Source organism: Pochonia chlamydosporia, chromosome 4, assembly GCF_001653235.2.
Source record: "Pochonia chlamydosporia 170 chromosome 4, whole genome shotgun sequence".
In the NCBI taxonomy this organism is placed as follows: Eukaryota; Fungi; Ascomycota; class Sordariomycetes; order Hypocreales; family Clavicipitaceae; genus Pochonia; species Pochonia chlamydosporia.
This window is the reverse complement of record NC_035793.1, coordinates 311125-334441: the sequence shown is the minus strand read 5'-3', so window position 1 is coordinate 334441 and position 23317 is coordinate 311125. Positions and strand designations below refer to the sequence as shown.

Sequence of the window (23317 nt, the reverse complement as noted above, 5' to 3'; positions counted from 1 at the left end):
CCATGCCAAGTCCGGAATGCCAGGTACGGCAACCTATAATATACACGAAACCTACATCACAAAATAAAAGTTAAAGCGAAGACGCCATGCTGTTATTCCTTTTTCTGCTCCCCGCCCTTTTCGTCGTTTTCCTTACTCCCTTGATGCGTTGATTTGGCGGATTCCTTTTCCTGTGCCTTGCCTTTCCTCCACTTCGAAACCTTTTCACCGAGATACCGCATTGTTCTAGTCCATCCTCCCATGATGACACCCTTTATAGATTGAGTGGTGCTAGGCCAATTTACTGTCTGTTTAATGACCTGGCTGACGATTTCTCTGAGTTCCTTGGGATCATCTGACACGATGCGTTGTTCGAATTCGCCGCCTCGTCTGCGTTTGATGGCCGTGCTTTCATCATCACTAGTTGCTGCCATCATCTGGTTGAACTCGTCCCGAGGGATGGAAAATTTCTTCTGATACTGGAAGTATAATCTTGATCGGAAGTTCTTGGGCAGCCGTCGGACCATGTTTCCTCGCTTCGTGGGATCCATGTCTTGCTGGAGGATGCTGTCTGCTGTGGGGTCAAGCACCCAATCTTCGTCGTCGAGGCGGCAGGACGTAGTAAAGTCCACGTTGGGAAGTGTCTTGATGAGCGGTGCGTAGAGTCGTCGGAAGTGTACGACGTTGTTATTGACAATATTGGCAACCTTGCTCTTGTTTTCGGTAGGCAAGGCCATGCGCGGATCACCTAGATAGCTCAGGCCGGCAATGGTACTGTACAGATCGGTCTCGGTGAACTGCGGAGGCAAGAGGAGGAGAGCAGTGCGAACTGCAGCAATGAGGTTGTGCTGGTTTGCGAGGCGGACCTGAGGGTGATCTCGGAGAATCTTGACTGGCTTTTGTAGGCGGCCGGCAAGATACAGATTGTCCCAGGTTGACAGGTCCTTAACCAAGTTGTCTATGCTGGTAACGCCGTATTTTATCAACATGCCGTTGACTTCAACGAAGGGGTTAAAGTATACGCCGGCTCCCCAATTTTGCACCCTTGACACAAGGCCAGACCCTAAAGATGCGATTCCTGAGTAGTGGTCTCGATGTTGTCGGATATTTATTGAGTGCCAGTGTTGAGTATGACTGACACCAAAGATAAAGTCAATCATCTTTGGCGAACCTTTTTGTGCCTTGACCAATGCTTCCGGTGGTTTTGGGTGGACGGCGCGAAACTCTGCTTCCGTAATGCTGCGACTTATATCTTCCTGCGGGAACACCCCCGATCCATACGCAAAACAGTAAACGATCGGGGCGTTGAATTGTCGAAGCATTATTCTCAATGCTTCTTTGAGTTCGTAATTGATGATCATGTGCTGGTTGACACCAAACAATCGGTGGGGCAGGTCTTCGAACGACTTGATGGCAAAGTCAACTGAGTCCTCCCAGTCATCGCCATACAGGTTGAATTTGCCTCCCGCGGACTCCTTCTTTTTCAGTGAGCTTGAAGTAGATGTACTCGTTTGTGTCGAGATTGAGGATTTTGTGCTGGCAGACGAGGTGGATGAGTCCATCGTTGGCTCTGAATACCATCTTGACTGGACCAACCCGATTCTCCGACTAGGCCGTAACAATGCTCTGGTCTGTGAAGAAACAATTCGAGACGAACGGAGAGCGAGTGAAGGTGCTAGTCGGTTTGATACCGAGGCGGCCTAGACAGTCCACATGTTAGCCAAACATTATGATTCCGACTTAGATTGTGTGGTGACAATCTATCTCTTACCGTCCGGCCGAGCTCAATGACCACCATTGCAATCGAGCGTCAAGCACCGTTACCAATAGGCCAACACACTCAAGCAATACTCCTGAAGACTCTTGCGATAGAGAAAGGTTGCCCCTGTTGGTGTAGTAGCATGCCGCGAGGGGAAGACGATTGAGCCACGAAATGTCGTAAAGCGATGAATTGGTTATGACGGTATCAATGAAGCAGTGCGTATATCCTGACGGCTTCGATCGTCTATACGCGGTCGTCGTGGCAGTAAAATGGCGGCAAGTATCGGTCAATTGCGAATAGAGGCGCTCAGTCTCTTGGGCTGTGTCTCAAAGCTCTTTGTTCTTGGCACTTTGAGAGGGAACCATGTTGAAGTTGCATTGGCCCTTCGGCTTCCCAGGAAATCTGGAGCCCGGAAGCTGCGCAAATCTCAGTGGGAGCTGTTTTCTGGAGTGGGTCAACCCGCCCTGGCTGTTGGTGGGAAGCCAGATTCCACGACCAATCAGCGCGCTTCCTTTCAGGCATTTCGTCACTGGCATGGACAAGTCGTGCTTGTGCTGGTTCGCATAATGTTGTGCAAGCACCTTAGAATTTTAGACTGAGATGTACCTACGTATGTTCTATCGCAACAAGCAAAACCATACGACGAGACACTAAAGCCACAGCAGACTAACCAGAGCCTCTCTGAGTAAACGCCAAGGGAGTTGTTAGCTTCTGTTCGCCTGATTGACCATCGGAGTCACATACTTCGTCACGTGGTCGCGGGAGACTGTCGCGCAGGAGCTTTGTTCGTTGCCCCACAACAGCAACGAGCATCATCAACAACTGCGCAGGCGCGTGCAATACGGAAATGCGAGGCCGATCTCGTAATGAGGGAGAGCCAGCTGCATCTAGAGCAGGCCAAAAAAGCACAATGTCGAGTAGATTGCGAGCTACCGCGCCATCTGGCGTTCCAAGACCGCAAAGTCGATCCAGAGTGAGTTCCCATGTGTTCGAACACCCAAACCGCAAATTCGATGCTCCGTGTTATTGGCGTAACGGACTTGGGCTAATACGCACTGAATAGGTCGCCTCATTCAGGGCGACACAGCCATCATACAATCTCATCACTGGCGGAGAAAACAATGCGAGGCCCTCGTCAAGACAAAGTCAGGCTGCCGAGTCGGTTCGACCTGGCTCACGGGACAGCTCGAAGGAAAACATGGCGCCTCCAGACGCGGACGAGTACGAAAAATATCGGAAAGAAATAGAAGCGCTGAAAGCAGAAATCGGCACTTTGCAATACCGCATGCAAACCGCCGAGCAAGAGAAAGAAATTGCCCTATCTCAACAGGCCAACAAGGTCGAACAGGCCCGACGGCTACAGCAGGAAGAATTGCAGCAAAGACAGATTGCTGAAGCAGACAAATACAAAGCTGCAGAATTGGTGGACTCTATTAAGGCGGATATGGAAGAATTGCGAGACCGATCAGAATCAGATGTAAAAGCTTGGGAACGCAAGACTCGTGAAGCCCAGGACGAAGCTCGCTTATTACAAGAACAACTCGACGACCTTTCGACAGCCAAGGATGATGCTGCTAGAATTGCGGACAAGAAGATGAACGATGTCCAGATGCAGGTAACTGCGCTCCAGAACTCAATTCAAGAATTGGAGCAGGAGGGTCAATCCAAAGAAGAACAACTGCAACAGGCGCACTCGATTGCCGCAGAAAAAGATGCTGAAATCGCCAAGTTGGAGGCGGATGTTCTTCGCCTGAAAGCACAAAGTGGAGATGCAGAAACCATGGAAATCATCAAAAAGGAGCTTTCCGAACAAGTGCAACACATTAGAGCTTTGGAAGCCAATAATCGCGAACAATTGAGTGAGTTGAAGCATCTCCGAGCTGTCAGCAAGGCTGTGGAGGTTGTGGAAGAAGAAAAGAGGTCATTGCAACGCAAGCTGGAGTCTGCAGAATCCCTGGAAGCGGAACTGGCAGAATCAAGGCTGCAAAGACAGCGACTAGAGGATGAACGGCTCGCCTGGGCGGCTTATTTGAAAAATTCGTCAGAAACAGGCGATGATGAGTTTGACTCGCCTGAAGCAATGGCTAGAGCATTAGTGGAAGAACGCCTGACGACTGCTTCTTACGTGGAGCAGGTGGGAGCCTTGCGGGCAGAGATGAGCGCTCAGCAAAATTCCATTCAGTCCTTGCAAGAGGAGAAATCACAGCTCAAAGACCAGTTAGAGACTGCCAAAACCTCAGCCGGGACGATGAGTATAGACAAGGCTCGTCAGCGTATCGACCGACAGCGTATTCTGGCGCTCAAGGAAGCTGAGTACCTCCGCGCGCAAATGAAGGCATTCGACGACGAGGATCAGACAATGCAGCCCGAGCAGTTTGATGAGACCCGAGCCTCACGCATACAGGAGCTGGAAAGCCTCGTTGAACAGTACAAAACCGAAGTCCAGAATCTGCACAAAGAATTATCTTCCATTGAACCAGCTACCGGAAGCTCAACGCCACAACCTCTGTCAGGAACTAAACGCTCCCGGTCCGAAGACGACGATGCGCAGGAACAGTTGGGTCAACTGACACGCAAAAACAGGAAGCTTCAAGAAGAGGTGACTGGATTGCAAACAAAGGTCACCATGTTGGAGAAGGACGTACTCGCAAGCAAAGAACAATTGTCTGCCGCAAAGGAACAGAATTCTACAAGAGTCTTATCGCTGAGATCAAACCCCACCTCGGATTATGAAGCCATCAAACGCAGTACATTAGAAGCACTCAAGAAGGAGAACTCGGATCTATTGTTGCAACTCCGATCCAAGCATACGAACCCTGCAGTGGCAGTCATTCCTACGTCAGTTTTGGGTGCAATGGAAAGAGAGATTGCTGCAGCCAAGGCAGAGACGGCATCTGCTCAAAAGTCAGCTAGACGACTAAAAGAGGTTTGGGGATCCAAGTCGCAAGAGTTTAAAGAAGCCATCTTTTCCACTTTGGGCTGGACAGTCACGTTTATTCCCAATGGCAAAATGAGAGTCGAGAGCACCTTCTTCCCCTCGCAGACCGATGAACACGAAAATTCAATTGTCTTTGATGGCGAGAGGGGAACGATGAAGGTTGGTGGCGGCCCCAAAAGTCCATTTGCCAGAAGGATAGGTGATCAAATAGGGTTTTGGGTACGGGAAAAAGGTTGCATCCCTGGATTTCTGGCGGCATTAACGCTAGAGTTTTATGAAGAGCATTCACGGGCATCACGGAGTTGAAGGAACAACAAGTCAACATAATGAATGATTTAGAGGGCTTGGGTAGAATGTCGACAGCACATCTGTTCAGCCCCTGTATATGTATCTGTAGAGGCATGGCGATTTGTACAAGTACAAGGCAATTTAGAATGCGACAAGTATTAAACATGGTAGCAAGTTCCTCCAATACCAAAGAACAATTCACCTCAGCATTCAGAACACCTTCTTCGATGTATTTAAGTATTGTTGTTGATTGCATCATTTGGAGCCGGAGGTTATCCCGTCGTCCGTCTGCACTTCACCAACATCAGCTTAGTCATGTTGCGCCTCGGCATAATGACATGCCCCCCCATTTCAGCGTCTAAATGCCGTAACCGATCATCACGTCGCATGTGAGGCATCATCCTTTTCATACAAACAACTTTACCTATTCACATATCACGCTCCTCTTATTGCGACAACCAGAACTTTATTTGAATCGCAAATGCAAAACATTTGAGTCTCATCCCAAAAATGGGATTCACAACCGCCACTCCTCCACCAGGCGGTGGTCCTCCTGCACTCCAAGCCGCCTGGGACAAGCACAACCACAACTCGTCAACGAGACACCCTGTATTTTTTACAGACAGACTACGGAGGTCGCCTGCTTCTCTGGGACCAGGCATAGGAGGGCTGAATAACCCGGTTGCGCATGGTTATGTGTATCAAGAGGTGCAGAAGGATGGTAGCCCCAAGCTATGATGGAGAACTTGTAGCTTTGGCCGCGAGGGATATGAATAATGGACGAATTTCGATTTAATCATGAGTATTGTTTTGTCGGTACAGCGCGTCAAATAGACTCTCCTTGAGAATTGAAGCAGGCTGAGTTTTGCCGAGGTTGGGAGTGATGAGGTTATGGTTACGTATGGGTGGACGTGTGTCGATACGCTCCCAATATGTCTGAGAGACTTAGACTATGATTAGATCATGATATACCAGCAGAAACTCAGAACTTGGCACACTGCAATTTAGATGATCAAGAAATTGTTACGGCACAGGGAAGGCTTATTTAGGTTGTAGGTAAGGAGATGGTATTTTTTGTAGCTAATCGCTCGCGCAAACAAAGAAAATGAAGACTGTAACCTTTCTCAGCTCAGTAGCCCCTATAATACAAGTAACCGCGTCAGAGCCCCATGGAATAGGAGCTAGGTGGCAATTCTCCCGAATCTAACAGAATCTCGTGCGTCCGTGGCTAGGATATCCAAATACAAGCATGCTAATCTTCATTCCTCCTTGGGAAGAGTTTCACCCGTTACCTGACTGCCATTCTTCACTTACGAAACTGCATTCTTAATAGCAATAACCATGACCATAACGATGAGGAAAATCACTAAACCCAACAGACCCATGAGTTTGACATTCTTCCACCACATCTGACGCTTGAGACCACGACTTCGGACTCTGAAATCTTGTGCGTTGCTGTCAAGTCTGTCCGTCTTGTCAACAAGCAAATCAAGTCGCTCTCCTCGTTCCAGAATAGTCTCGATATTCTCCGTCATAATGCCCCTAACATCATCGATTTCACGCTTCGCATTGCCAAGGGCATCGTTTCTGCCGCCGCTTGTAGTGCCATAGTCAATCATCAAGTTCTTTAATTCCGAATTAAACGACCCAGCACCGTAATTGGGCATTTCGGAGAAGTCGGTGCTCTCGGTGTATTCATTGAAGAATTGATTGCGGATCTCGATCAAATAGCCAAAGGGGACACGACGACCTAGCGAAGCATCCGCAACTACGAGGAATGTGAGTCCACCAGCTGAAGGATTGTTGGGATGCTCGGATGGCGCTTCGGAGATGTAGTGAATCTGGTTTTGGCCATGGGTGTAGGTCAACTTCTGTGGCCGGTTATGCTCAATCTTCGGAAGAATGAGAGAGGCTAGAGAGGAAGTTTGCGACGAGGCGGACGTGGTACATTCTGCTAAGATGGTTGTCTTGTGTGCGATGCAGGAGCTGTGTCGAAATTTGGCCCGTTAGAAATGATGCGACTCGTGGTGGTAGATCGTCGGGGATGAACATACTAGAGGAGGGGAGTAGCTGGCGTCGAAGAGGACGCCATCTTGCTGTAATAGCTTTGTTTGATGATATCTACCCTTGAAAGTCGATATTCGGACGACCAGGCTACTGTGTGACGATGACTTCTCGGTATCAGGATAAGGTCTCAGGTTCTGAAAGGCGTCGTGCGATCTGCAAGTCAAGTGTGCATGAAGCTTTGTTGGGGAAGTTGAGGGAAGCTCATGAGCCACGCGACGTCACCATCTCTGCAACAACCAAATGGGTGTTTGGTGTGGCGCAAACATTTGGCCCACGTGGCACAGGCCTCATGTTAGTCACGTGGTTGATTTTTTTCAATGATGCAGCATCAATGAGGCAAACAAACAAAGGAGAATCCTTTGTAGTTTGGCATTGCACTTCATAGGTATGCCGAATCAGCAGCATTCCCTTTGAATTGAATTAGTGTGATCTTATTCAATGAAATCGGAGGGTATGATTGCTATATCACAAAGGCCTTGGTCATGAAATACGTGGCCCGACAATTGGCCTGGAGAGCCTGCAAGCTGAACGCCCCTGTCCAATGTCGTGCTATATCAACGAGCCTATCTTTGTGGTCGGAAACTCCAAAAAAGAACAATACTGCAGGAGGCAAGCCATTCATTGACAAAGAGAGAAAACATCCAAAGTACGGCTCAAGGAGTGGTGCAAAGCTGATAGATCGCTCTCGTGCAAACTCGGTATGGTACATCAAAGGAACGAATCTAAGGAATGACTCGACTGACGAATGGTGCGAAATTCACAGATTAGCCAAGGACATGATCCGAAGAGCAGACTCAGACTTGATGCGGGGAAAAAGTACGATGGCCGCCATGGCGTGTTTCGCTCAACAGTACTCCATCGACTTCAGGTGGTGTTGCAGCACTTGTCAGCGTCACAAATACCCGGCATGGGTATAGGGGATGATGAGTTGAACAGGCACGCAGCTTTGTTTATGAATGCTTTGGACCATGCATTTATGCTCGCTGAACAGAATGTGACCAGGCGAGACAAGAACCCATTGTTCTGGAGCCTGAGGGATGCGTTCATCACGAGAGACATCAAAGGATTGACAAAGGAGCTTCAATATTCTTTCCAATCCTTCCTGGTAAGGCAAAAGTTTTCCAAAGAGTTGGAGGATAACCAGAAACGCCTGCTTGATCTTCGGTTTCCTCACGAATGGTTTCCCGCCACACGGATGATGCAACGCACCATTCATGTTCACGTTGGGCCGACCAATTCTGGAAAGACATACAATGCACTCAAAGCGCTTGAAAATTCCAAGCGAGGCGTCTATGCCGGACCACTACGACTCTTAGCGACAGAGGTGTATCAACGACTCCAAGCCAAGGGTCGCCCTTGCGCCTTAATCACTGGCGAGGAGGTGCGGATACCCGAAGATACTGACCAGTATTTTTCAAGCTGTACAGTGGAAATGGTCCCATTGAACATGCAGTTCGATGTGGCTGTTATTGATGAGATCCAAATGATTGCTGATCCTGAGCGTGGTGGTGCGTGGACGACTGCATTACTGGGTGTTCAAGCTAAGGAGGTACATTTGTGTGGGGAGGACCGAACCGTTCGCCTTTTGGAAGCTCTTTGTGCCAGCATTGGCGACAAGTGCATAGTTCATCGCTATGAACGGCTTAGTCCACTGAAGATGATGAATTCTGCCATTCAGGGTGATTACAACAAGTTGCAGAAGGGCGATGCCATTGTTGCCTTCAGCCGCCTGTCCCTTCATGTGTTGAAACGAAATATTGAGACGCATACTGGCCGAAGATGCGCGATTATCTACGGATCTTTGCCGCCTGAAGTTCGAGTACAACAAGCGGCTCTCTTCAATGACCCCAACAATGACTACGATTTTGTTGTCGCCAGTGACGCCATTGGCATGGGTCTGAACTTGGAGATTCGGCGAGTGGTGCTTGAATCAATTACAAAGTTTGATGGCAACCAGAACAGGCTGCTCTCATATCCGGAAATCAAGCAAATAGGTGGGCGTGCAGGCCGATATCGAACAGCGCAAAGCGCAGCAGTAGGCGATGCCGAGGAAACGGAAAAGGAGAAAGTTGGCCTGGTTACAACAATGGACCGAGCAGATCTAAGGAATGTTGCACAAGCATTTCAGAGATCAGTTCCCGACATTGACTATGCCACGATCCAGCCACCAGCAGGTCTTGTCGAGCGATTTGCGTCATATTTTCCGCCCGACACGCCCTTATCTTTTATCCTGATGCGAATCAAGGCTGCAGCGACTGTGGGATCGAAATATCGACTCAATATCAGTAGTGACGCCCTTGAGATAGCCGATATTATCCAGGACCTCCCACTCACGATATATGACCGTCTTACATTTTGCTATTTGCCTGTAACACTGCGAGCAGAAGGCGCTGTCAATATTCTTCGTGCCCTTGCACGTGTTTTGGCTACCAATTCCACTGGGGATCTACTAGACATTAAGGAAATACCCTTGGAGTTTCTAGATGTCAAGATGGAAGATTACCCGGGCGGCTCGCAGCAGTATCTGGCCAAGCTTGAAGCCCTCCACGTTGCGATCAACCAATATGTTTGGCTTTCTTATCGATACGCCGGCATGTTCAGAAGTCAAGACCTGGCGTTTCATGTGCGGCAATTGGTTGAGGAGAAGCTCATTTCTACACTTGAGCGCCTTGATTTCACGGAAGAGCAACTCGAGAATCGACGAAAGAGCAAGCGACTGCAAGCTCAGTCTCGCGATATCAGCAGAAAGGCCATTGGTGAAGACGGCGCTGATGAGTTGAAGCAAGAGCGAGGGCGAGAGCATGAGGATGATCTCGTTTTGGATATACCAATGCGTGGCAAAACTCAGAGGACGAGGTTTCGGCAACAAGATACGGCTTGAACACCAAGTCAAATGCGAAGACGGTGTCAAAGGCGAAGTTTATCAGAGGGTAGAAGCCGTCGACAGCGGCATGTACGATACGGCAGTTCGGAAATTGTTGGGTAATTGTTGGCATTGTAAAAATTAGAAGCATCAGAAGGAGTTTGGGATACAGGTGGACAAAAGCCACATTTGATACAGCTACAACTCTCTTCAGCAAGTGGCAGTTTGGGCAAAGCACGGCGCTGCGGGACTTCACTCACAAACACTCCTAATATATGGACTTTAATCTGTAATGCCCCATATATGTCATGGCTGTTTCGCGTGGATTTGCCCGTGGTTCTCTGTGCGCGGGCTGCCTGGGGGCACATCGGGTCCAAGGGATTTTCGTATTCAGGCACAGCTGGTTTCTGTATGGTTGACTGTTTGCACCAGTGAAAGTTACATCGCATAGTAGTGGAGAAGGATGTTGATCAGAGCTATCACTGTGCTGACCGCATATTCTTCGCATGGGAGGAAAAAGCATTCCCGGTATTGTGCTGTGATTCTGGACCCTGGGGTAGAAGCTTCGATTGGCTGCCTTGGGATTAGCGAGCGAATCAAGTTCACAACATGAAGCCGTCTCATTTCCTGACTTGTTCAATGATTGCTTGGGGTGTGTACCTGAGCTCTCCGGAAGTCTCGATGTCTCAACTCCAACGGGACATCACAAGTATAGGCTGCCAGATTAGCGGTAAGAATTACAGCGCCACAGGCTGGGCTAGAGTTTAAATTTTTAAATATTTCTTGGGAGCAAGCGTAGCGCCTAAGTGTACATGGTAATTAAGTACTAGCAGGTACCTAGGCACGTACTTTCGATGTTGCTAGGAAAAGTGTTGGTGCTGGCGAATCGAAGTCAATCTGCCTGCATTTGTCATGGTCCCTCTTAGTCTTTCTTCCTTCGGGAGCAAAGAAATTTCTGATGTGGTTGTGTTTTAATTGTTTGGGCTTTTAGGAACAACTGTGGGCGAGCAGTTCATGAAGGTTTGCAGTTTCAATGTTGCCTGGCTCTTTCTCCGACGCTTACGATGCCTTCATGGCAACATCAAGGTTTGGCTAAGGTCGCTCTTTCTCACTGTGCTCTTTGTACTGTGAACGCCCCATTGTCAAGTCAGCTGTAGCCGGCAAAGACACAGTGCGTGTTTGGCAATTGATAACAGCACGAGCTAAAGTAAGCCATCCAGGCAGCTTGAGCTTTGTTGATCAACAGAACGCTAAACTAAACTTCCTTGTTGGCTTTTATCCCTTCATCATACGAACAGTTGGCCTCATCAACCTCCAAACACCGGAAGCACTACAACAACCTTCAATGCCATTTCGCGCAATCCACAGAGGTTCTGCGAGCCTCCATCCCTAGTTGCCCGCGGCGCAAGTTGTCGCGCGACATCAAGTTCCTCACTCCTGGCCAAAATCCTCTTGAGACGTCACGGCTGGTGGCTCAAACATTGCACTTGACCAGCACCAGCTCTTCTCTAGCCTGGGCACTTTGACGGTTTTCTCTGCTTCGCATCGCCTCCCAGCTACGACGTTCTACGAGGTTCACAGTTGAGCATAGCCGGCGCCCTGAATGCTCATTTCGCCGTCATGTCGCCCATGCGCCCACAGGAGCCTTCGCAGCCGACCTCTCTTTCCGCCAACACCATTCGAGCCACGACGTATTCATATGGCCCGCCGAGTCCTCCATTCATTCATATACCTGCACCACAGAGGTCCAAGACTCCCCAGGCCGCCATGCAGCTCCTGCCATCGTTCGAGAACTTCGATCCAAGCCAGTTGACGGGCCACGACTTGCACATCATCACCGGAAGTACGACCCGAAAGGCAACCCTAAAGACTTCGGACTATGAGGAAGAATGGAAGTACGAGAATCGTCGAGAGGCACAGGCCATTTTGAACTTTCTCTATCTCGGGCCGACGAGTGTTATACGCGATCATGCCTTCTTACAACGCGAAGGCATTACCATGATGCTCGTAGTACTCCCTTTGGCCATGCAAGTTCCTGAGCTATTGGGTGTGAAAAATGCCTCGAATGCGCTGGGCATTCCTGTGCACTACATTCCTGTTGATGGCCTGTTTGGTCCGGATGGCCTCATTCACGGTTTCAGCAACACTATCAAACTTATCAACAATCATTTACTGTCTGTTTATCAGTCCCAAGCCAGTAGCAATAACGGCAATGGACAGATCTGTGTGCGCCCTGACACCTTTCGCCATGGAAAAGTTCTGGTGACCTGCGATTCTGGTAATGACGGGTCGGCAGCTATTGTAGCTGCTTACATCATGTCTTTTCTTGGCATGGATATGGTCAATACTGTGCAGCTGATGACACCCAAGCGCTTCTCCTGCAGCTTTGGCGAGGATACCAAGCGCATGTTGAAGTCGTGGGAGGACATCCTATTGGCAACGTCCATGGTTGCTCAGGATAAACACCATCGGGTTGCAGAGGGGATGCAACGGGCAGAAAATCCCAACAACACCTCAATCACCAAGAGAGGATTGGATGACATGATGGAGATGAATTTAGATGACTGCCAATGCGATGATGCGGTCTCTATATCAGATAGGGACAGGTTTATGGAGCGCGGTCCCTTTGTGCCTTTTGTTGAGGCTGAACTACGCACTGGACAAATGTAGTCGACAAAGATTAGCGTATCTTGTGTTTGTAAAATCCCGACTGGGGATCTATCATGGCAGTCAGACATGGGTTGGTGGAAGAGGCAAACATTGGGCAATATCATTTTCGACCAGGCGTTTTGGGAGGTATTAGCATGGCAGGATACCCATGGTCATATTGCATTGCATGGTGTTGAGGCATTATTTAATTAGACACAGGCTCTATAAAACAACGGTTCCCATTCTGCGTGTGTTTGTTTTCGTCGAGGCAGTGGTGGTTGGGTGGCTGGGGGATGGATATCAATGTTCACATCCACCGAGGGTTAGGGCCTGGACTATGTGTGGAACTCAAAGGCAACTGCGGCGGTTTGCAACTTGGAGGAAATTTAAACATAGGATGAAAAGGTCACTTTGTTTCAATGTAGATACGGGCTACCAAGTTGATTAGATTCGCAGACTGTGCATTCCGTACTGGAAGCAGGGTTGATGCAGACTTTGGCAGACAATACATATATGTATCCAGAATAATAAACATACCGCTATAAATCACTGTAGAATTTGGCACCCCTGCTTTGTTTTGAACTACATGAACCTCCTCGGTAGAGACTCACAGGAGTCCCCAGCCCCTTTGTTGACTATGTCCTCACTTTGCATTCACCTTCACCCGACGCGTTGAACAAAAAGCACAAACAGCAACCATGTTTGTTGCGTGACCTGTATTTAGGACTCCGTCAGGGACGGAATTTGATTCGATACGTCCATCGATTCTTTCTCCCCAACCACCTTAATTTGTAATCAACTATCTTATTGTTGCTGTCCCCATTCAGTTGTAATTTCCCACAGTCCATGGCGCCCCGTCGCCCCAACCTTCGACCTGCATCAGCTCGTCGAGTTCCACAAAGGTACCAAGACATGACGAAAGAAGAAGACACACGCGGAACATCGTCTCGAAATCCTACTAGGGTTACGAGATCTTCGTCTGTGGAGCTGGAAAACTCTGACTTGGGAAAGTACTGCGCTTTTCCTTCCCTTCCTGTTGATCATCCTGCCTTAGGCCCTAGTGAGTTGATCAAGGCTATGAGAGACTGCACCCCAGACGACGAGGTACACGACTTGGAAAAGAAAAACATCTCTTCCGCTGCGGGAGAAGGTTATTGTGAGTGAACATTTTTTTCTTTGTTGTCAACTGTCTCCTTGTTCGCTTGCTCCTAGGGCTGACACAAGGGGAAGGCACGCAAACTCCATCTCAAACTCGGTGGAGAAAAGCACTGGTTGTGAGACTACCACCACTGCTTCCTAGACCAGTCGATCGTTCAGACAGTATGTCGAATCCGCTGGTAGATGACGAGATAGACTGGGGGTCTGATACGGAGGATGGGCTATCCCATGCCTATCCAAACACGCTGTTACTCAGCCCGCCAAAGTGTTCCACATCAGACCTCCCAGAGGACCAACAGAAGCCGTCTTAGGAAGACCTTCGAGTCGGTGCTCAATGGGCAATTTGCCACATTATAGGCGAGGAGCATCAGTTTACAGAAGAGATGATGAGAAACATGCTTGGTCTTACCGCCCACCAAGTGGAAAGGTTTGTCATCAACTACCTGGCCCAACAGAAAGTGTGGGAACTTTACGAACACAACGTGGAAAAGATCCCCTATGGCGAATTGCATCAATACTCTGTGGAGACAAAGGACTCCATCGCCGACTTGATCCATTCGTATCCGCCGAAGCTCAGTACCGACAAGATTACTCGGGATGACGCGAAGAAGGCTATCAAGTATCTGGAGTCAAGGCGTTTGGACAAGTATATCGGGAGTCTTGAAGGCTGGATGGGAACCAATACTGGAGGTTTTATCAAACTCAATATTGCTGACCACCTCTTGCAGCATGCCATGGACAAGGACGCCATTCGCAGAGGGCAAAATGCTGATTGGATTAACGAACAGGCGATTTATAGTACTGCCACGGCGCGTGCAGAGAAAATGGCTGCTGCGGCAGATAAATCGTGCCTCATCAATGATGCGTTCATGGGGGTTGTGGCACAAATTTTTGATACATGTGGCCAGACACAAGTTGACGATGACACGACCATCAAAGACGGCATCCATGTTACGCCTCGCCGAAACAGACTTGTCAGGGGCGGAATCTTGACGGATGTGACGGAAATTGTCACGGTGCCGATGCTCGAAAGCCTTCAGCCTCCACCGAGTATCGCATTTATGCCTCCTGACGGATCAGAGGACTCCTCCACGGCACTCGAGATGGATCAGGTATGTGAAAGTCACGAGAGTCAGATTCCTGAATTCGTTCCCGGTTCTTTTGTGGCTACTGCTGTGGAAACTGGGCGACCGATCCCAGTATTCTGTTCAACCAATGGCCAAACTGACGGTGTACAATGCCAGACATCTCAGACTTCAGACGTGCAACCATCACCAAAAAGTCGAACTTTGACTAAGACGATTAAGAAAACACAAGGTGCTCGCACTGCGTCGTCAAGTGGTCGCCCAGTGAGCCAAGACCTTCGACGACGGGTTACGTCTTTTCAGGCCTTACAGAAGCTGATGAATCCGGATGGCGGAGAGCTGGGCCAGGGTGACGGACTATTCGGAACAACATCTACTGCAGGGTCCGAAGTCACGGCAGCTGTCAGCGATGGGCTATCTGCTGGGTATCAATCCTTGAGTAGCCGGAGACGGTCCTCGGTGCGATCTCGGGAGGAGAGTCGAGCCACGCCAGCAAACGAAAACAGTCGCCCAGCTCGACACCAGGTGGTTGACGCTCATAGTTTCACTACTGCGTCTGATTCACTTGGGAAAAATAATGCTCCTATTGCTCAAAATGCTGAAGAACAGACAACTACCAAGAGTGATCAAATTCGCGAGGAACTTGACAACAAATGGGGGCATTATCTTCAGCCTGAGCCTAAAGCCTCCGTGGGTAAGCCAAAGTCGAATCGTTAGTATGACCAGTTTAACACCCAAGAACCTTACTAACTTGGTGCCAGAAAATGCTCCAGCTGAAGAATTCGACAATGACGAGGACTATATTCCAGAAGAAAAGTCTACGACAAAGCGAAAATCGGCAGCGCAATTGCAAAAGACGCCCACAAAACAGAGGAAGCCAACCGTACAACCAAGCCACCCACGACAACAGCGATTTCATGATGGCAATTACGGGACGGCAGTAGGCACCATAAGGCCCCTTGAGCTCATACCCATAGAACGACAGCAGTCAGGAGAACGACAGAGAGCTATCGATTCACATAACTTGTTGCGTCCACCTCAGCAAAGCCTTCCTGACACCGCTGGCCGCGTGTCGACGACAGCGACTTCCGCCCAAGGGGAGCCAAGCAAGAGGAAAAGGAACAAGAACACAATTTTCGGCCTCGAGCGAAACCAAGAACTAGCAAAGCCAGTTGAAGCTTCCGAAAATGTGGAATACACGTGGTCGGCGAACGAGGCCGAGTTTGCTGAGGTCGCAAGAAGTGCTCGCTATGCCTTTGTGGCTGATCGCATTGTCGGCAACAACACACCCTGGTCTGCAGACACCATGGAGGAGCTTAAGAAACTGAAGGATGCGCACGATAGACTTGAGCAGTATTATCGAGGTTGTACTACACGGGCTGCGAAGAAGAGCAAGTTTGCGGGATGTGCGAGCTGGGCCCGGTACGCTGGCCGTGCCGAGGCGGCCGATTTTGCGTTGGAGATTAGTGGTCTTGACAAGAATGCGGAGAAGAGTGATGAGAATTGAGGACAGAATAGCGTGGAGGAAGAGGTCTAGGAATAATGGGTTAGAGATGCGGGATAGATTGTTGATGGACATTTGGGGCTTTGTAGGGCGATGTGTTGCGATGATTGAGGGAAACATGTAGCATGGATTCGAGAGTAGACTATTATAGCACAACAGGCGTTAGAGACTGTTTGTAGCGAAATTGAGCGTATCTTCATGAACATTTTCAGGCACTTTGCATTGTTATGAAGGACTTGAAGCATTGGGATTGCTAGGGTTGACAGGTGTGCGCTGCTCAATGTATGCATGTCGATGTTGCTTGACTTGCGATTGAGATCACAGATGACATCTGATTAGTGAGTGAACGGGAGGCAGCCGCCGTGAAAAAAAAAACAGATGATGGCAGGGGTATAGACGAATACTGAACTGTGAACCCTCGAAAAAGCGAGACATGAAGAATATCGGCGGCATTTGCAGCCGTCAGGGGTTCATCAGTATCTGAACAGTACTATCCACCACGATGTGGTTGAACAACTGTAGACTGGGGTTCACTGCTTTTTAGGCATCAGGACACGTCCTTGCCTGAGGCTCGGCAAGCATCTGACGCTTGGCATTCCGGCGGCTCATCACAAAGTACGAATGGCGGCGCCTAACAATAACACGACGCAACATCAGTTGCCCAGCCCATTGGCATTCAAGCATTTCCCTCGGATCCCTATAATAGGCACTGGCCAATCACCTGCCACTGCCAAGCTCAACTAGGCTAGTCATAGCTAATTTAGCGGGTCTCGCTGAATCGCTTGTCACAGTTGAGACTCGAGAACCAATATTTGGCGGTCTGGTGCCAAAAAGTGGCATTTGATGCCCCCCGTTTGCGTGTCCGACAGAGATGGATGGTGTCGCCAAGAGTATTGGCAACTGGGGCAAAAACGAGGTAATCCCGTGCTTTCCGATATTTTTGAATCATCTTGGTGACGTGGATGAGGGGGTCGTCACTCAGGCCGCATGAAGTGATGGGTATGTACTCTGTGCACAGATGGACATGGTCAAGTAATTTGTACCACCTGGAGGCTGTGCTGAGCTGACCCTCACGAAAAAGCGGTCATTCTTGGGGCTGAATTTACAATACAGAGACGGACACAGAAAATTCTTGGCGTCTATCTCCGTCTGAAGGGCTTGCTTTGCACTCCGTGGCTATATATTCACATTGTCCCCTGTTCGCGGACCCTTGTTGAGGCAAGCCCGTTTCCAGAAGTCATGATCCGGATCACCACGATCAACCTGCAATGCTCGCCCGTCGCTCCTTTAGAATATTTCACTTCTTCCTAGCAAGTGCTGCTTTTTGGTTATTTCTTCATTTTTTAACTACTCAGCATAGTCGGTCGACTCTACAACCTCGCCAACAAGAGCCTTTACAGCCAACCGATGCAACACGCAATAGCTCACCACACTCCGACGAGACAGAAGCACGCAAATACTGTGCAGGCCATGGATTCAAACCATTCACACCAACTGGCGCTGGTCGCCGCAAAGTCTACGATTTATTCATGATAAACACCGAGCTCGACTTCCTCGAAATTCGTCTCGACACCCTCTACAACCACATCGACTACTTTGTCATTGTCGAATCACCACTCACATTCCAAGGACGACAAAAGAACCTCACCATACGGGACAACTGGTCCAAATTCGAACGATACCACCCCAAGCTGATATACCACCTCCTCGAATTCCCGGCCGACTTCGCCCCCCGCCTCACCTGGGACATAGAAGACCTCCAGCGCGACTCCATGTTCACCCAAGTCTTTCCCAAATTGACCGGCGCCCAGACACCCACGACCGGAGACGTCATCATCGTCGCTGACGTCGACGAGATTCCTCGCCCCGAAACCATCAACATCCTCCGAACGTGTTCCTTCCCGCGCCGGCTGACGCTCGCCTCCAAATTCTACTACTACTCCTTCCAGTTCCTGCACGTCGGCAAGGAATGGAACCACCCGCAGGCGACGTTCTACGACGGCGGGAAGACGATCACGCCGTCGCATCTGCGTGTCGGCGACGGGGGGTCCTTTCTTCAGAGGGAGTTTTGGGAGAAGGGGACTTTGAGAAATGCGTCGTGGCATTGTAGTAGTTGTTTTGCGACGGTGGAGCAGTTCTTGAATAAGATGGCGAGTTTTTCGCATATTTGGATGAACGATGACAAGTTTCGGGATAGGGAGAGGATTGTGAGTGCGGTGAGACGTGGGGAGGATCTGTGGGGGAGGAGGTCGGAGAGGTTTGTGAGGGTGGATGGGAATAGGGATGTGCCGCGGTTGTTGGGGGAGGATGGGGGTGGGAAGTATAGATATATGGTTAGTAGGGATGGCGTTGGCGCTGGGTTTACGGATTATCCTTAGATTTGGTATGGCGTTGGGGGATGTCTTTTTGGTCAACTGGTGTTTTTAAAAGCATGGTAGCAAAAGTTCTGTTCTCGTAGGGACCATGGTTTGAAACGACTTCATGTGCCCTGTTCTTGGTCAACATTAGTTGACACCACGGATTCGGTAGAGTTCAGGGATATAAAGTTGTACCGAGCGTAGCCTGGCCGTCGTCCATAACGCTCTGCCTTGCTCTTGAGCCATCTCGCTCGCTCACCAGAGCCGAGAACCCTGGAATGAGCGAGCTGGTAACTTATCGGTTCTTTGACGCTCAGCCCGCATCGCGAGACTGTGCTTGGCCCGAAATCACCGGTTCTATACCGAAACTTGGGAGTTCCCTTGACATGGTTGAAATGGACTAGATGTCGGGTTTCATCAAGGTCGTCTAAGTGATAGCTTGTAACGGAGCTCTCTGCGCTACTCAGGTACTCAAATATTGGCGAGTACGTCCCCCCCACCAGGGAAACATCAGTAAGCGTGAGTGTTTGAGGACGGAAGGTCTGTAGAAATTGGAGTAGGTGTGTAGGAGTGGCTTGTATTCCGTGGAGGCTGCACTCTTGGATGCCCGTCCATTTGAAAGACTGCATTGTGGTGTCGTTGAATAGATTGCTGGACACCTCGGTAGGTGGTGTCTCTGGTTTCCCAATAATGTACCAATGAACATTCAGACTCTGCAAGAAAGGCATGTGTGAAATTGTATTTGCGATTGCCCGAAGTGTCTGGTCTGCAGTCCATATTTCCTCAGGTCCAGCAGGCTGATATTGGTGCTCCATGGCCTCGTCGATGAGCCACTTGTCGACGACTGGTTTGGCGGATAGACTCACACTCAGCGTTTTGAGCAAAGGCCACAACTGTTTTGTTTTCAAGTCTGACATGAAATCGTCAATGACCAGACTGCATCCATTGATGCTGTTAAATATGTCTAGACACTCCACATAGAGCCCGGAGTTACTCAGCGCTGCCATGACGACCTTGAATGTGTGAGACGCCGCAGCCCAAATTGCCCCCCACGATCTGAATACCGCTGGTTCAACCAAGTTCCCAATGGCATCTTGTTCTCTGGCAACGACCAGGAGACGAATCGAGGTGATCTTCCCGTTTGGTGAGTGCTGCTTCAGGTTTCGAAATGCTGTTGTGAGCAGCTGCACAAGTTCTGTAGTCTGATCTGTTTGAGAGAGCGACGCTTGGGGTAATTGTGCGATGCCCGTTATACTACAGTCCTCCAAGAGACAGCCCAGACTTCCCTGCGATGTGACTTGAACCAGCCGTTGGAGGGCTTGCGTGGAGAGTTGGATATTTTTCTGCTTGAATAGGGCGGTGAATTTGGACGAAGTGGCCTTTCGTCCCATTGTTCGACATGTTAGTCGTAGGGAGGCAATGTCGGGGACGTCAAGATATGTCGAGATGTGATCTATTAACTCTGTGTGGAGGGCTGTGAGATTCGCCATGTTCCTTGCTGGCCAGTAAGCTCGACTTTGGGAGGACAAGTCGAACGTGTGGGATCATCGTGTCGGACATGCAGCGTCAGCGGGCCCGAGTTGGATGAGAGCCCAGTTGCACTCCGATGTTTACTGCTGTGAAGTGTCGTGGGTTGCGCATCGTTGTAGATGTTGGCTGCCTGAGTTGTGAGTTGGTGGATGCGAGATTGAGGGGTCAACGTTGGCTGAAATTGCTGCAGGCTAGTTGGATTTGCAGGTCGGCCACTCCCGGTTGTATGTTTACAGGTGTGAAAGGGGGAATTTTCAGCCCAGTGCCGTGATTGAAATATTTCAATTTCCAAGTATGGACTGTGCTGTTTGTCCCTTTCAGTGAATGCCTCGGTGAATGGTTTTGCGTGAGGTGAAGTGCAATGGCAACCAGGCAACTCCGATGTTGCCGATCCGGACCCGGATATCACGGTGGAAGCCCGGCATGTTAATATGATACATGATACGGGCCATTGTCGACATGGGGTTTCATTTCAGGGAGCGCTACTTTTTGATGCCTCTGGTCCTTGAAAGCCGTTATTTCGTCTCAATTAATACCGAGCATCTCCCACCTCCAGGGAGCTCCAGGCTTTGTGAGTCCATGCGGATACGCGCTCCAGTTAAAGCGAGACTCGGAGGCATAAATTGCCAAGTCTCAAATGAATAGCTGAATGCGCTAATTCTAGGTTGGCTGTGGCGCATTCTCTATCCCATCCAGGGAACCTTGTTCGCTGGCGGAACAATTGTTGGCCTGGTGTGGCATCGATAGGACAAACACCACGGTGACTGGAATTGCAGTCGGTGTCCAGTCTGGTTGAATCCAATCACCATGGGTTTATTAATCGTACGGTTTGGTCGCAGAAATTGTGAAGCTCGCAGTTTAGCACTTTGAAACGGACGGCCGGTCCATCCCTAGATGGCATAGACTTCACTCCTGAACTCTCTCTTTGACGCTAATTAAATGCCAGAAGATATCATTGTCTCTGTCTCCTGTCAATCGCCAGGCCCGGTAACGGCGTTGTGGCTGCTTCTCCCAACCGCCACAGCTAATTCCGGTTTTTCCGCCAATACCGGCGCCCTATCAATTGACGACTAACATGGTACGATATTGCATGAATTGATCAAAGTTAATTAAAAAGGCTCAAGAGCCCGGGTATTTCATAAAATGTTTAGAAATGTCTTTTTAACAGTCCCTGTTGCACCGAATTTGACTCCTCTAATTTTTCCGCCAGCAGATGAAGTTGTAACAATGAAGTTACTACTACAAATTGAGTCAACGTCCAAATCGACGGTTTGCCGACCCGGTGACAAGGTCAGAGGCACGTTGGTAGTGCAGGGTTGCTTGAAGAATGTAGTTCAAGTAAAGGCAACTCTACAAGGTGAGAATTTCCCAGCAAAACATGATAACTAGACTTACAGAACCATGGAAAACAATAGGTAGAGAGAAGACAAGAGTCTCTGCAGAGGCCAACGGAACTTGTCCCAATCAGTCACGGTTCACAGTATGTATTCCCCTTCGCGACTTGGTCCTAGCTTCTTACATGGCCCAGATATTCAAGAGGTCCAAAATTCTCGATGCAAAGCTACCAGCGCAGTCGGATAGTGGGTGCGGTAACTACACCCATTTTTATCCGTTCGAGTTTGAGGCACCGAAAAATCTTTGTTGTTCATGCAAGAATGCGTGTCAGCTTCCACCCTCCTTACAAGTTGACAATCACAAACTCAGAGTGGGAGTTACATACAGCATAGTTGCAAGCGTGCAACGACGTGCGTTTGGCGGAATAAAGAAGACAGCGACAGTCAGACAAGAAGTTTTCATCACCAGTAACCCTACCGTCACCAGCCTACCTTCATCTTGTATCTCTTCACTTCCAGCCGACAGACTGAATGAGGACTCCGGCATAGAGTTCGGGCATTCAAACCAGCGCTTCCGGGATGACTACCTTCCTCAATACTCTCCGGCGTTGCAGATGGAACTGGCCTTACCACAACCGCCTGTACTAGTTCGTGGTCGCGGAACTCCAGTTCGGCTGGTTCTGCGCACCCCTCCCGAGATGTTCAAAGGTGGTGAATTATACATTCGCGATGTAAGTATGCAGCTGAAGTCGTCGGTTTCAGCATCAGTGCGAAACACATGGCATAATATCACGCAAGTACGGAGCGGCTGTACGATAAACGGAGCTGTGCCTATTGATGCAGGGGAATTTGAACTACAGTTGGGCGATTGGGGAACATTTGTTGTCGTCGGTTCTGATTGCAAGCCAACATTTACTTCGTGTATGCTCAATCTCGCCTATTCTCTGGAAGTTGTTGCCGGGATATCGAAGGGGTTGAATGGGCCAATACAGGTACGTCATGTGCTGATCAAAGAAGGTCAGTATTAACTTGTCTTAGACTATGAATTGTGCTTTGGAAGTATTGGTGATGGATCCTCCTCCAGAGTATGAGGAGCCTGATAGAGTTTGATGTCGTTTGTTCTCGGCGTTTTTGATTCCGGGGGCGAAGGGTTAAGTTGACGATGTTGTGGTGTAAACGGATATAAGCAGACTCTCTACATGCATCACGGAGCGTTCTCTTTAACAGGGCAATTAAACTATCATTTATTCTCTTTGATATAAGGGCATATATTCCTTTAACTTTTTATCATCGATTTCTTAGCCCCCAGTACCACATTTGTTTGCGACTTCCCACCAAAACGGCCATTAGGGGAGAGCCTATCCACGCATAATCATGGACGCTTTTGCCAAGGAATAAGTTATGAATCATTATACTGGGTTCGGTAAGTTGAAACGAACGTTGGCAACTTGCATCAATACTCGAACGCTACCCATCACCTCGCTCGTACTGTGATATCATTAATATGTAAAATTGAGCATAGCCAGTCGCATCACGCATCTAAACGATAGTGCTGACAGTTGCAGCACGTCGTTGCAACCCAGATCATGAAGACCGCGTCCAATCAATGGAGCTTCCAGACCGGCAGGAATGAGAACTTGATGGCCGTGCCCAGCAAGTCTGGGGACTGGTGTAGTACAAACCGCTTGACACATGGCTTTATAATGCACTCGGATGTAATCACGGAGTACTTTGGACCGTCTTGCATTGCCACTGTTCATCTATCAGTAATCTTGGCAATTATTGTCGAAGAATGCCCAACTA

General features: G+C 49.2%; 8 protein-coding genes across 8 annotated transcripts; 5 read left to right on the top strand and 3 right to left on the bottom strand.

Annotated features, from left to right (window-relative positions):
- Positions 1 to 92: 92 nt before the first annotated feature.
- Positions 93 to 1541, bottom strand: VFPPC_07524 (mitochondrial import protein MMP37; the record flags this gene model as incomplete). The annotated part of the gene is made up of 1 exon (XM_018286367.1): positions 93 to 1541. The coding sequence occupies one exon, from the start codon at positions 1539 to 1541 to the stop codon at positions 93 to 95; it is 1449 nt and encodes a 482-aa protein (XP_018142978.1).
- Positions 1542 to 2651: 1110 nt separating this feature from the next.
- On the top strand, positions 2652 to 4985 carry VFPPC_14255 (spindle assembly checkpoint component MAD1; the record flags this gene model as incomplete). Its single annotated transcript, XM_018292024.1, has 2 exons — positions 2652 to 2714; positions 2805 to 4985. 2 exons carry the CDS (start codon positions 2652 to 2654, stop codon positions 4983 to 4985), a joined length of 2244 nt encoding a protein of 747 aa, XP_018142977.1.
- A 1292-nt stretch (positions 4986 to 6277) lies between these two features.
- VFPPC_07523 (v-SNARE protein) lies at positions 6278 to 7059 on the bottom strand (the record flags this gene model as incomplete). Its single annotated transcript, XM_018286366.1, has 2 exons — positions 6278 to 6953; positions 7022 to 7059. 2 exons carry the CDS (start codon positions 7057 to 7059, stop codon positions 6278 to 6280), a joined length of 714 nt encoding a protein of 237 aa, XP_018142976.1.
- Positions 7060 to 7941: 882 nt separating this feature from the next.
- Positions 7942 to 9915, top strand: VFPPC_07522 (ATP-dependent RNA helicase SUV3, mitochondrial precursor; the record flags this gene model as incomplete). The annotated part of the gene is made up of 1 exon (XM_018286365.1): positions 7942 to 9915. One exon carries the CDS (start codon positions 7942 to 7944, stop codon positions 9913 to 9915), a length of 1974 nt encoding a protein of 657 aa, XP_018142975.1.
- A 1602-nt stretch (positions 9916 to 11517) lies between these two features.
- VFPPC_07521 (FMI2 protein) lies at positions 11518 to 12567 on the top strand (the record flags this gene model as incomplete). The annotated part of the gene is made up of 1 exon (XM_018286364.1): positions 11518 to 12567. One exon carries the CDS (start codon positions 11518 to 11520, stop codon positions 12565 to 12567), a length of 1050 nt encoding a protein of 349 aa, XP_018142974.1.
- A 1532-nt stretch (positions 12568 to 14099) lies between these two features.
- VFPPC_07520 (hypothetical protein) lies at positions 14100 to 16296 on the top strand (the record flags this gene model as incomplete). Its single annotated transcript, XM_022428566.1, has 3 exons — positions 14100 to 14816; positions 14949 to 15483; positions 15551 to 16296. The coding sequence occupies 3 exons, from the start codon at positions 14100 to 14102 to the stop codon at positions 16294 to 16296; spliced, it is 1998 nt and encodes a 665-aa protein (XP_022284354.1).
- Positions 16297 to 17561: 1265 nt separating this feature from the next.
- Positions 17562 to 18671, top strand: VFPPC_07519 (glycosyl transferase family 17 protein; the record flags this gene model as incomplete). Its single annotated transcript, XM_018286362.1, has 1 exon — positions 17562 to 18671. One exon carries the CDS (start codon positions 17562 to 17564, stop codon positions 18669 to 18671), a length of 1110 nt encoding a protein of 369 aa, XP_018142972.1.
- A 101-nt stretch (positions 18672 to 18772) lies between these two features.
- On the bottom strand, positions 18773 to 20140 carry VFPPC_07518 (hypothetical protein; the record flags this gene model as incomplete). The annotated part of the gene is made up of 1 exon (XM_018286361.1): positions 18773 to 20140. The coding sequence occupies one exon, from the start codon at positions 20138 to 20140 to the stop codon at positions 18773 to 18775; it is 1368 nt and encodes a 455-aa protein (XP_018142971.1).
- Positions 20141 to 23317: the final 3177 nt, after the last annotated feature.